The sequence below is a fragment of the Bacillus rossius genome, chromosome 1 (assembly GCF_032445375.1).
Source record: "Bacillus rossius redtenbacheri isolate Brsri chromosome 1, Brsri_v3, whole genome shotgun sequence".
In the NCBI taxonomy this organism is placed as follows: Eukaryota; Metazoa; Arthropoda; class Insecta; order Phasmatodea; family Bacillidae; genus Bacillus; species Bacillus rossius.
The window spans coordinates 241,283,410-241,296,098 of record NC_086330.1 but is presented as its reverse complement, the minus strand read 5'-3'; the positions used below and the strand labels follow the sequence as shown (position 1 = coordinate 241,296,098).

The following is a 12,689-nucleotide window of genomic DNA, read 5'->3' as shown; positions in this document are numbered from 1 at the left end:
CACAAGACAATTTATTCCAAATAGTATCATAGACAGCAATTAGTCCTTCACAGCACAGGCACTATGTGTTTGTGCTATATGTTTACCCAAAATAAATACAGATGAAGTTCTTATAGTTCTTTGTGTTCAGTAAAATCTCGTTGTGTACGTGTTTAATTCTATATAGCCAAACACCACAACTGAACAATTATTATGTTTTAATATTCTCAGAACAGTTTTATGGTATCACTGCTAAATCATTTATACAACATTCGCTGTTCTTAAGCCTTAATTTGAAAACAAATTTATATCATAGTAACCATTTGTTATTCTTTAATGTAATTTAAGAAATTTTAAAATGCTATTGAACTATAATTAACTAAACAAATTGACAAGGTGTAAAATAATGGTAAAACATTTTTCTCAATTGTTTTTTATATCAAGTTATGCATCACTCCGAACTCAGTAGTAATGAGATTATGTTTGTTTTATCTTAATACAGTGTAAACCAGTGGTTCCCAACCTTTTGTGGTTCATCTCCCCTTTCTGGAGGTTGACTAACACCTATCGACCCCCCCCCCCCCCCTTTTTTTTTCAATTTCATTGAGTGCCTAATTTTAATTTGAAGTAAACTGTAAAAAAAAAGTTTTATTTATTAAAACATTTAAACAATTTTATTACCGTATTGACGTCAGCCGGGGCTTCGCCCCACGAGCCTGATCATCCTCCGTTCCCTTTCCCACCACCTTTCCTACCCGGCATTTGTGTCGTGACGTACGTAGCAGTGTGAGATTCAAACTGCGCGCCACAAACTACAGCAAGAGGGCGCTTAGCTGCAGTGCGCCGCACCCCTAATTGGTAGGGCCCTCTGAAAGTGGTAAATAAAATTTTCAGATTTCGTCATTAAAAATTACCAAAAGCGGTGTTAAAATTCACTTTAAAACACAAAAGCGGTGCTAAAATTCACTTAAAAGCACAAAAGCGGTGCTAAAAACTAAAAAAAAAAAAAAAAGTGTGTGTTGCCGTAAATATATCTGAAATTATTTAAGTTAAATAATTTTACTTGAACCTACTCATTACTGAATACCCTAAACAAATAGGTTACATATATTTATATGACAAACTTTTGATTTAGTCACTGATTATTAGTTCGTTCCCATAAACTAATCTGGAAAACTATTAATCCCTTTAACAAAATTGAGGACGCACCACAACGCCGAAATGCCAAATTGATCACGACAGCTAGAAAACTGCTGTGTACCACAACGCCGAAAAATGTCATTACAGGGCTGCCACAAAGGTTGGGTTAGGTTAGACTAGGTTAGGTTAGACTAGGTTAGGTTAGACTAGGTTAGGTTGGACTAGGTTAGGTTAGACTAGGTTAGGTTAGGTTAGGTTAGGTTATGTTAGGTTAGGTTGTGTTAGGTTAGGTAAGGTTCGGTTTGATTGTGGTATTTCGGCGTTAAGGTACATTTAAGAAACACACACAAATTCATTCAGTGGTTGTTTCGGCGTTGTGGTCAATTTTGACATTCGGCGTTATGGTATTTCCGCGTTGTGGTAACGACCCAACAAAATCTATAAAAACTGTTGGCCAACTAATCATCATCGTCACACCATTTGAAAATTAATGTTTGTTTACATTTTTCCGCCTTTTGGCGCGATTTAAAATGCTTGTGCCTGGTTCGCCCGATAATCTGCTTGATACTACGACGCTGTTCCAACTATATGCCAGCGCCCCCGGCTGACGTGATATGGCCACTCACATAAGGCTGTTCCAAACACCGTTCGCCCAATCATCTGCTTGCTTTTGTATTTATCCGGTGTCGCTGTTCCAAGCTGACGTCAGTGCCCCGAGCGGTGTGCATACGCTTTAAAACTTTGCCTGTTTGTCTTATCTATCTAAACATTATGTTGGAAAGGAAAATAAACGCCGTATTTTTGCGTATTTTTACAGTATATTTTTGGGTTTAACATTATAACATGAGCGTGTGTAAGCTTTTGTTTGCTTTAGTGCATTTATGATTAATGTTTGGCGACCATGTTGCGGTGTTTGTTTACCATTGATGAGACGAGTCTTTTACTCAGTATTTAAATTTCGCGTAAAAAAACTGCGATTTCGCATTTTAATACAAAATTTCGTGTAAAAACGCTGTGTTAAAGGCGATTTCGCAGTAAAACTGTATTTAACGGTGATTTCGCGTTTATCGTCGTTTAATCGCGATCGCGAAAAGAACAGGCCCCTACTAATTGGTATTAATAATTTTGTAACCCTTTTCTTTTCGCCCCAAAATAGTGTCACGACGGCTATGTATGTGAGTGTTTTTTGTTTAATTAAATCATGATGTTTTATAATTCAATACGTGCAAACACGGACAAGGACGCTCCCTAGCAGGCGGCGGAGGAACTAGCACGTAACTTGATTTAAACTGTTTTCTATCATATAAGTAATTATTACAGACGGTCTGGGTATGGATGTGATGTACTTATTTTTGTAAAAGAGTTTATGTTATTTTTAATAATAACCCGGGGCATGCCATAGCTAAGTTGTAACGGTAATTGTGTTCTGCGCGAAGGGCGCCATGTTGACTTCCGCAAGCCCGGGTCTCTGCCCAGTCTCCTTCTACAGCCGGCTGAGAGCGGACGTCTCTGCAGACACCCCGAGGACATCACCGTTGTTTCACCGAGAAGTAGTTCTGTTAATTAATTTATTCAAATCGTTTTCTTTTTATCCTCGGGGCCTCTCTCGGTCGGAGAGACTGCTTAATTAATAGTTATTTACTCTCCGGAGTTTTCTATCATCTGTGTATTAAGTAACGGCTTGAGGTGACCACGTGCGTGGTTCGCCTCCTCACCTAATTCGTTTCGTGCCTCGGGCGTTTTATAGCAGTATCAAATGAGGATTGTGTAAGGGCGTGTAACGTGAGTAATAAAAACCAACTAATTGAGTCACGTGTTTTGTGTTCGGGGGGCCACGTGGGTTCTTAACCTGGTCAGCGGCGTGTGGGACGCCCTGAGAGCCCACTGCGGTAATTAGAAGCGTGCCCGACGCTGAGAGCGGGCTTAGTTAGGGACAGGTGTTGCGTAAAAATCAGGAGGGCTAATATCTCGCCGCACACGGGCCACGTAACGCCCTGAGTTAGAGTTTCCAGCCGGGTCCACGTGCCCACTCACGTGGTGGCGCCCATTAATTTCCACCAATATTCCAACCTCAACCCCGGTACGCCCTCAGTATATAAAAAACAACCAAAGCTGTTTTATCCGGTCACTCTGAAATAAAATATAAAAAAATTAAAATGTACATTTTTTACAGATTTATTTTTAAGAACAAAGAACTAAGATCATTGACATACGTTAAAAAAAAAGAGGAGTACATGTTTTCATTTTTAAATTGGAATCTGGAAAAATTAAGAAAGTTGACAGTTAAAATTTGAAAAAAAAATATTCAAATAACTTTATTAACACTAGAAACAGCTGTAGCAATCATTCAAGGTTAATTGAAAGTTTGAAAACTTTGTTATTGTTTTATTTTACCTTTTCAATGGCTGCCTTGTGCTTGGTGGATTTCAGTTAAAGCTTGAATATGCGGCTTTATGTTTGTCAAGTTCAGACGCAAGTCTCCTTTTAGGCAAGTGTCCAACTTATTTCTTTGTTTTGTGAGGAGCTGAACAACAGAACTTAATCCTTTTTCAACTAAATATGTTGACGGGAACAAGATTAGAAGTGGTTCAGTTTTTCCCCACAGTTGTGGATAAGTGTCCATAAGCTTCACCCATGCTAACTCGTAACCGCTTTGCTTGAAAATGATTTTCATCTCACAGTCATACTTCAGATCTAGAAAATCCGTCTGCAAAGAGTTATCAAGCTTATCCACAGCTTCAAACGAGAATGGATCTAGAATCCAATCCGGAATTTGTAACTGGGTCCAATCTTCAAATCTTGATTCCATGTCAGTTTTTAACTCGTCAAGGTGATCAGTAAAAATTAGGATTTTGTCTTCTGGGAGTTCAGGAATCTCGTTATCTGACACAGAACACTTTTTAAGGTTCGAAAACTGAATCAGCTCTTTACGGCCAATATTTACCTTGTGAATATCAAACTTGTCGATGAATGATGACCTAATTCCTTTGGCCTTGATAAGGTACATCTTGTTTCCTTGAAGTCTTATATTGACTTTGCTTTTTTTTTATTTTTATTTTTTTATTTTTTTCCCAAAAATATTTGTAAGGTACGCAAGTTCAAACTTGTGTTGCTTCAAATTCTCACTTAAAACAGGATCAGACGTGTTGAGAAACTCGGTAACCGTGTCAAATAATTTGAAGAAACGGCGCAAACAGTTTCCTTTGGAAAGCCACCTCACGGCCGTATGTAGAAGCAAGCGTACGAATTCCTCATCATTTTCATGGCAACGTTATCGGAACAAACGGTCATTGAGGGGATTAGCTTTGATCTTGTTGACACCAGCAATAACCAGTTGTAGGGTTTCATGCAGGACACCACTCAATTTTTTTGCAGCTAAGTGTTGACGATGAATGACACAGTGAATAGTGATGACCTCTGGCACTTCTTTCTTAAGGTGGGCTAGATAGAAACCCAGCATGATGACCTGATATGGCAGGAGCACCATCTGTTCCGCAAGTACTCACGTTTTTTGGAGGAATCTCTTTTTCCTCAAAATAACCTTGCATCGCTTTAAAAATTGACGATCCCTTCGTATCAGTTAATTATTAAAGTTCTAGCAAACATTTCCTCAGTAATTTCTGTTCATTGATAAACCTCACATAAGCTAATAAAATTACTTTGTTATCAATCACAGTTGATTCATCAATCTGCAATGCAAATTAACTTTTTTTCAACAAATTGGTGAGTTTGGATTCAACGTCCATGGCCATTTCGTCAGTTCGCCTGGAAACTGTATTGTTGCTCAAAGGAACCGATTGACTTATCTTATTACTAGGGCCCTCGCCTAGCATGATTTCAACAATTTTTTTGGTAGCAGGTAAAACAAGAGTCTCGCCAATTGTATGAGGTTTACCACATTTGGCGATCAATAAAGACACCTCGTAAGAAGCAAGAAGACCTTTGTCAAGATCGGTTGCTCGTTTTTTAAATAATTCACTCACATTAGTCCGTTTATCAGCTTTAGCTTTGAGGTGTTGAAAATAACTAAGTTCTTTACTCACTTTATCACTGTTTACTCTTGATAAATGATCTTTCATTCACAAAGGCTTCATGGCTTCATTACTAGTAAATGTTTTATCGCACAAAAGACAATGTGGAAACTGCACATTTTGCGGTGACGCGATAAAACCAAATTTTAAATACTCAGCTGAGTATTGACGACACTTCTTTTTCGATTCCATTATGCATGAACTTCTACAATTCAAAACAAACGCACAAAAGCAGAAAAGACACGCACAAAAACTGATGGTGAGGCACAAAGACTGGTGAAGACTGAAGACAAATGTAGGTCAATGGCAAGTGTGTTGTGATAGCTGGAGGGGGAGGGGGTTGAGTCACCAGTCGGCCACGCTGAGCAACAACAGGTGGGTGACTGTGGAGAGGGGTAAGTACAGTGAACTCGCCGGCTAAGAATAGCTAGCGACTCATGCTATACGGCAACTTGTACTGTACAGTATTATTTTAATTTTTCCCCTTTTGAATACTCATCGCCCCCAAATCGCCCATCACTTATTTATTGCCCCTCTGATAACCCAAATCGCCCACTTGGGGGCGATCGCCCCCAGGTTGGGAACCACTGGTGTAAACTCTACAACTTCACTTGATTTATTGACAACCTCCTTAAAATGTCGAAATTGCTTGACATTGGTTGGTTTACCTTGTTTTCTATACAATAATACACTTTATATAGCGTCACACTCACTCTATTTAACGACAACAATACGGCATTATAAATCATTTAAGCAGTACTTTCTAAGTTGCCGAAGTTGATAAGAACTGCAGCTGTGTATGTTCTTTTGTTTGCTGTTTTGTTGTTGTGTTATCTGTCAGGTGTTTACTTCGACTGACGTACCGGAGATTCTAAGAAATTTTGTCTTTTGTTTTTGTATGATGAGCTTGCACATGTTTACCTCGATCACTAGACTTTTGTCAAGTTTTTACACGTTATCATTATCGCAGTTGCTTACAGACTTTCGAAATGTAAACATGGCGAGTAAACAATAATCTTTGCGTATTGACGAAAAAGTTTTATTTATACGCTCAATAGAGGCGGGAGAAAAGATCAGTGATGTTGGAAGACGCTTTGGATTTAGCCGCTCTACTGTGTCTACAATATGGAAAAACAAAGAAAAAATCCTGCAGACAGAGGATGGAAAATATGCTAAGAAATTAAAGAAACCTCAATACGATGATCTGGATCAAGCGATGCTATCATGGTTTTATAGACATGAAAAATGTGTACTATATTAGTAAATACATATTATTATAGAATAGTAAAATGATAATTTTTTTTCTCTCTATTAACGACCACACACTATAGCGCCGAAAAATGCTCAGTCCGTTTAGTTTCATTATATAGAGTTTACACTGTATATGTCAAATAATCAGTACTAAAGATTTAAAAAATTAAACATTACAAATAGAGTATTTCCATAGTCTTCAAATTATTTTTAAAAAACACTAGATAGTAAAAAAATTACTTTCCAATTCAATTAGTGACTAACATTCTTTTGAAAACTCTTTAAGGACACATTTTAGAATCAAGAAAAATACTGTTACATTGATTATAAATTCAGATTAGTACATTTCACACACTTCAGTTCATTAGATGATAAACTGTCAATACTACAGTTAGGGTCTGAAGCAAGCTCAGCTGCAATTGCTTCTTTAAAACTAGCAATCTTTTCAGCATTTGAAACTTAAGAGTTCCCTCTAGTCTCCACATCTTGAATAACTTCAAGGACAGTCTCAAATCTTACAATCTTACCTGACGTTGCTTCTGTTGAAGACTTTATCTAGCTGTGGAGCTTCTAAATAATGCCCAATAATTTTGTAGGCTTTTTTGCATATGTTCTCAACTCCTGGAGTCATATTTTCTGCATCATGAATTATAATTTGTAAAGAATGAGCAAAACATTACACTGACTTCCATGTCATAGAATTCACTGCAGCACAGATATTGTGTCCATTGTCAGTTACCACATACACTGGTATGGTCACAGGAATCTCCCACTCAGTAAGGAGATTTGTGAGCATAATCTTGATGTTCTTTTCAGTGCGAGACTCTGACATGTGAGAGCAATTAAGCATTTTTTGATTTTAACTCATACTTATCCATAAAATAATGTCCTGTAATAGAGGCTTAGCTTTCTTTTGCCCTGGAACTCAAAAAAATCAATGGTCAGGGAAAATGATTCCACATTTTTACCCATGTCTTCATGTACTTCTCTGTTCAATTCTGCCTTGGTTGACTGAAATAAACTTGGAACCACATTTCTTGAAAATGCTGCGACAGTTGCTTGGCTTGGGGTTTGAGACAGACGAGCATCCGGTTGTTGCTATGTATTATCTACCCGAGAAACTTGCTGACCAGTAAGTCACTGTTAGCCAACACTGTGGATGTTGTTTATGGTCTTAATCAACGGCATTAAATCCGGCTTCTGATGGCTACTGCTCTAAAGCATATGGGTTCCTCGCTATTTTCTAATGCAATTTTCTAATTTTTTTTTATCTTTTACACAAATTTATACAAAAAATATCTCTCATTTTACAAATGTTAACATATTCACGATTTTCTCGGTTAAACTATATCAAAAACAATGCACTGTAGGGAAAAAAATGCATAGAATATAACTTAAGTTTTAATTATGAACGAAACAGTCTACTAAATTTTTTCATTTATCTTTGACCATTTTAATTTTATTGGCAAATCTCCAAATGCCCTGTTGTGCAGCAGTTTTTTTCTTCTTCTGCTGTAACTCTAAGCCCTGCGGGATGGCTGTAAGCTACTGGAAGAACCAGTTGAAAAACTACTTGCTCTGCCTCTAAACTGTGTCACATATGACACTCTTGACTGCCTCCTGAACCGGCCCCAGTGTGAAAGATGAGACAAGATAACCTTTTGAAATGCTTGAGGGAGGTAGAGTGGGAGAGAGAGAGCGCACTAACGGTCTTTGTTACAAAGTCCTTCCCACTTCCTTTCTCTCTTCATCCCTTTGCCGGTCATCAAGAGCTCCCTCTCCACACTGCATTCTCGTGTCCCCTCCCTCTCTTCATTCTTACATCCAGGCGAACATGTCTGTCGCCAACCAAGTCTATCGCCATATTCTTTACTTTTTTTTTATATGGTTGATTTCTGAATGATGACTTTTCTTTTGCGATGGCCCAACTCAGTATTTTTTTATTCATATCAATTGCTTCCTGTTTTAAAAGAAGCTGCGTAAACTACTCACACTGATAAAAGTGAAACCAGAAAAGCTCTCGTGAATACCACTAAACCATAAAGAAGCCAGTATTGAAGTTTTCTTTAAGCTGTCTTTCGATGACTAAATTTAAATTTAACATCGACATTTATATTTTTTTGCACCGTACCTATTAAATGTTGTAAGATAAGACATTTGTGAATTATGATTTCTGTGAATTTATTTGTAAGAAACAGGTTGATATATAATACATACCGTGTGTATATATATATATATATATATATATATATATATATATATATATATATATATATATATATATATAATGTTCTAAGTCTTCAAGCAACTTAAGTTTTTGTTATGAATTTTGTAAAAAATTACCACTTTTTTTTTGGGTCTCTAGTAATGTAAAATCGGCATAACGGTTGACTTACCCAGCTCTAATCAAAATGAACTGAGCCATGGTTATCATGAGCTTTGTTGAGATAGCTTGATGAATGGTGCATGAGGGCATTGTTGTGTGTGGGCAGGGCCAGATAGCCGTGTCGGGCAGCATCTCTGTGCTGCTGGACTCGTTCCTGTGTGCGGTGGGGCCGCTCATGTGCCTGGTGCAGCAGCACCCACTCATCAACGGCTGCCCCCAGGACACCCTGAACAAGATACTCGACAACATCGCGTACTTCATGCCCGGCCTCTAGCTTTCCTGGGCGCTCAGACAGATCTTGTGTGTTCAATACTGTAGTGCTCTGTTGACAAGCTGCTCAAGGAAATCAATAAAGTGGCCAGATATGTTTTACCTTTTAATATGCAAACTGACATAATGTAAATTATTATTGTTTTTGTCAGATTTTAGTAAATTTTCCTGCTGCAGACTATACAGTAAGAATTTGTTGAATTTTAGTGATAGGAAAAGCTCAGAGCATAATTGAAAGTGAGCCAGAGGTGCTGGAACAGTTTTGTTTTAGGAGGGTGTTCTCTATGTTGTAACCTCAAACAGAGGCCAATTTAATGGAATAGGATAAGCGAGGGTGTTGTTTCTCCCAGAATACGGTAGTTCGGTGAAGACATTTATTAACAAACAGCAATAGTCACTAAACTCAAAATTATGGGGTTCTTTATTTATTGCAGACTACTCATTGTTGTCAACCTCAGAATTTTTGGGACAGTACATTCCTCATCCACCAACTATGAACAGTTGGCTATAAAGAATGTAATCCTATGTATAGTTACGCTCATCACTGACTTAATGATCGCTAGAGCCCACGAAAAATGGTAAATAAAACTGCCTGATTTTGGTGCTATATTTCGGTAAAAAAAAATAGTATTCCGTCCTCGTTGCAGATGGCAGCATCTCGGGAGTCTGTGTGCTGTGTCATCAGCTCGTTCAGAGGTGTTCCAGTAGTGTATGAAATCCCAATTGATGCACTTGTTGAAGCGTCCATTGGCGCTGGTTGTTCCATGTGGAACTAAGTGTTTTGGGTGCTTAGATTTTTAGAAGCCATAATTGAAGTTGATACTCCAAAGCATTAGGTCGTCTCCGAACGTGGTGCCTCGGGAAGTGGAGGGGTGATTACTCCTACAACTACCCCCATTGTTGTAGGAGCTTTTGGTCATTGGAGCGGAAATAGTCATCCGTTCCGGCCGTATACACTCTTTCTTCATAGGCTTCCTAATGCTTCCAATGGAGCGGCGCATAGACGCCGGGAGCCACCACGTACACTGTACTGAGCAGATCATTTCACACATCCCTTTCGGGCAGCATCACTACACTCGCTTGCATACATGACCCTGTGGTTTTTGGTGGTGGTTGACCTTCCTCCTGACACCACTTTTTTGTCCGCGGGGGCTAATTTTTTTCACCCCTATTCGCCAGTCTTAAAGCTGGTTAGGACATTCCTCTATCCGCAATCCGGGGACACGCTCGGTAGGAGTTGGGTTTCACCCCCGAGAGTAGTAGTAGTAGTAGTAGTTTTTTTTTTGGAGAGAGGTTTAAAAATCTTCATAATACACCAACAGGTGGGATTGTTGGTAGTGTCAGATTTTTACTGACTAAAAACAGTCCTCTCTTTCTGCCCTTCTTTTAGAAAGGGGGCCAGACCGAAAACCGCTTTCGCATTACTTCAGTCTGGCCCAGGTTACGCGACTAGACGCTCTTCTTGGGTAGTTCTCAAGCTTCTTTGCTCTCAGTACTGCTTCGGTGTAGCTCATTATTGTCTTCAAGTTCCGCGGAGAGCTGCTCATAAGGGGGATTATGTTTCCTGGGCTCAATTTAGCTCCGATTGTTTCTTCGGCCGCTGTTCTTTCTGTCTCCCATCTGCCGCAGTGGAAGAAGGTGTGGCAGGCATCATCGGTGTTTACGGGGCAGTATTTACGCGCATGGCTGTAGTAGTAATAGAACAAAAAAAGTTATGTATAGCTTAGTATTAAAGATATCTTGTTATGTAGGCATATATATGGTGGCAACTTCATAACCAGAACCATACAAGAATATACCTGTAGCTATAATCATAATGTTTTATCTGCATCCCAAAATGTCTTCTTAAATCCACCACTGGTACAATGAAATTGGGTTTGTCTCTCTGTGTAAATGCGTGGGGATGCGCTTCCTGTTACACCGATAGGCAGGCGGGAGCGCACAGGCAGGCAAGCCAATTACGCATTACATTAGGGTGACCTCTTCCCAACGACCGCATCTGGTTTGCAGCCCCGATAGCTATGCGTTGCCCTGACATAGCTGGCGGAGTAACTAGTTGCTTGTGCCTCACATAGATTATTAAAATAACTGTCACTGAACTTCTCCAATTGACAAATATTTTAAGCCCTAAACAAGTAGCGCATCAAAGAGTTATTTTTTTTATGTTATTTGTAGCTGCTGTCACTAAACGACTAAAAGTAATTTTCAAACTTTTTTGAACGAAATAATTTCCCTGTGTTAAATATTACATGTAACTGCTGTCACTAAACAGCTAAAAAGTAATATACATTTTTTTTCATACAGATTTTTGCAACTTCCTCTGGCCTGCATTGTAGTGGAAGCACTAGTTAATAAATGTTATGTGTAGCTGCCAAGTAATATTTACCAGCTAAATTTAACTTGTAAATATTTCCCCCTCTCCCCCTCCCCCCCAATCGCAAGTTTTAATAATATTACATGTGCTTGAATAGCCTTTCATAATGGAAACAATACACAAGGAGATAAATTTGTTTGAAATGCTAAAACCTTTTTTTGTCAAAAATTTCAATTATTATAATTTTTTTTTCTTTCCCATCGCCAGCAGCCTGCTGACAACCCTGGCCCACGACAGTGTGGGTATTTGTTGGGTGAGGTTGCAAGGCAGTATCCCCTGGCCTCGGCTGGAAGGGTGGGGTGTTTTGCCGTTCCCGAGGGCTCTGCCACTACCTCCACGTCATCCAGGCTGGCGAATGGAAATGGTACTGGCTGCCAAGTATCGGGGAATTTTGAAGTAGGCAATGAGGTACTGAGGAAACAGGAGTGATTGCATTACATTGGCCTTGACACCCTTCACTTTAAACATACAAGTACCATCCTCCATCTTGTATGGATAATGTTTAGGATGTTGACCCATGTACTCTGTGATGATGTTGCCAGTGGATTCATCTTTAATCACTCCTGTTGTACCCTTGTGGACTAAGGAGAAGCGTTGATCATTACCTGGCACATAGTTGGAGGTATCGAAACGTGAAGCAAAATTGGGATGAATTGAATCATAAATATTCTCACATGATTGTGATAGATTAAAGAGTCAGTATCCGAGTACAGCATATGGAGAGACTGGGGAGGGAATTTCGCTTGATATATGTAAGTTGTATAAAACTAATTTAGACGAATCCAAAATGGCAACACCTGTGTACAAAGGTTCATATAAAGGTTGTCAAACCTTTGGGCAGCTCTATGATTACTAAATTTCCATCTATGATTTGTCGGGCCTTGAATGTCGGATGTTGAATCTGCTCAGCTGCCCCATAAATAGTATCATACCACGAAACAACACGTACATCCTTGTGTTTTCTAAAATTTTCTATCGATTTCCCATACACAGAGTTATAAAGTAATTTAAAAGATAGTTTTCAAGGGATTCGCAGCTCGGGCACGATGCTCAGCAACAAATTTAATGAAATCATTCATTAATGCCATCTGCTCAAACCTTAAAACTCTGTGAACCTGGCTGATGTCCACTCAATACTGAACGTAGTGCTACAGTTTTTTTGGCATGAACAATGTAATTTTTGCACAGTGCAAGAGTTAGCAGTAATTTACTAATACTGGCATTTTGTTATCAATTCAAGTCAGGGCATCCCATGCGA

At 38.9% G+C, this 12,689-nt stretch overlaps 1 protein-coding gene across 2 annotated transcripts in view; it reads left to right on the top strand.

Annotated features, from left to right (window-relative positions):
* Nucleotides 1-9,190, top strand: part of LOC134527416 (HMG box-containing protein 4) — a 157,508-nt gene extending 148,318 nt beyond the window's left edge. For both annotated transcript variants that reach the window (XM_063360087.1, XM_063360086.1), the window contains exon 11: nt 8,894-9,190. In XM_063360087.1, the coding sequence (XP_063216157.1) occupies nt 8,894-9,061 (168 nt within the window). In that variant the 3' untranslated portion in view covers nt 9,062-9,190. The remainder of the gene's footprint in view (nt 1-8,893) is intronic.
* The last annotated feature ends 3,499 nt before the right edge of the window (nt 9,191-12,689 follow it).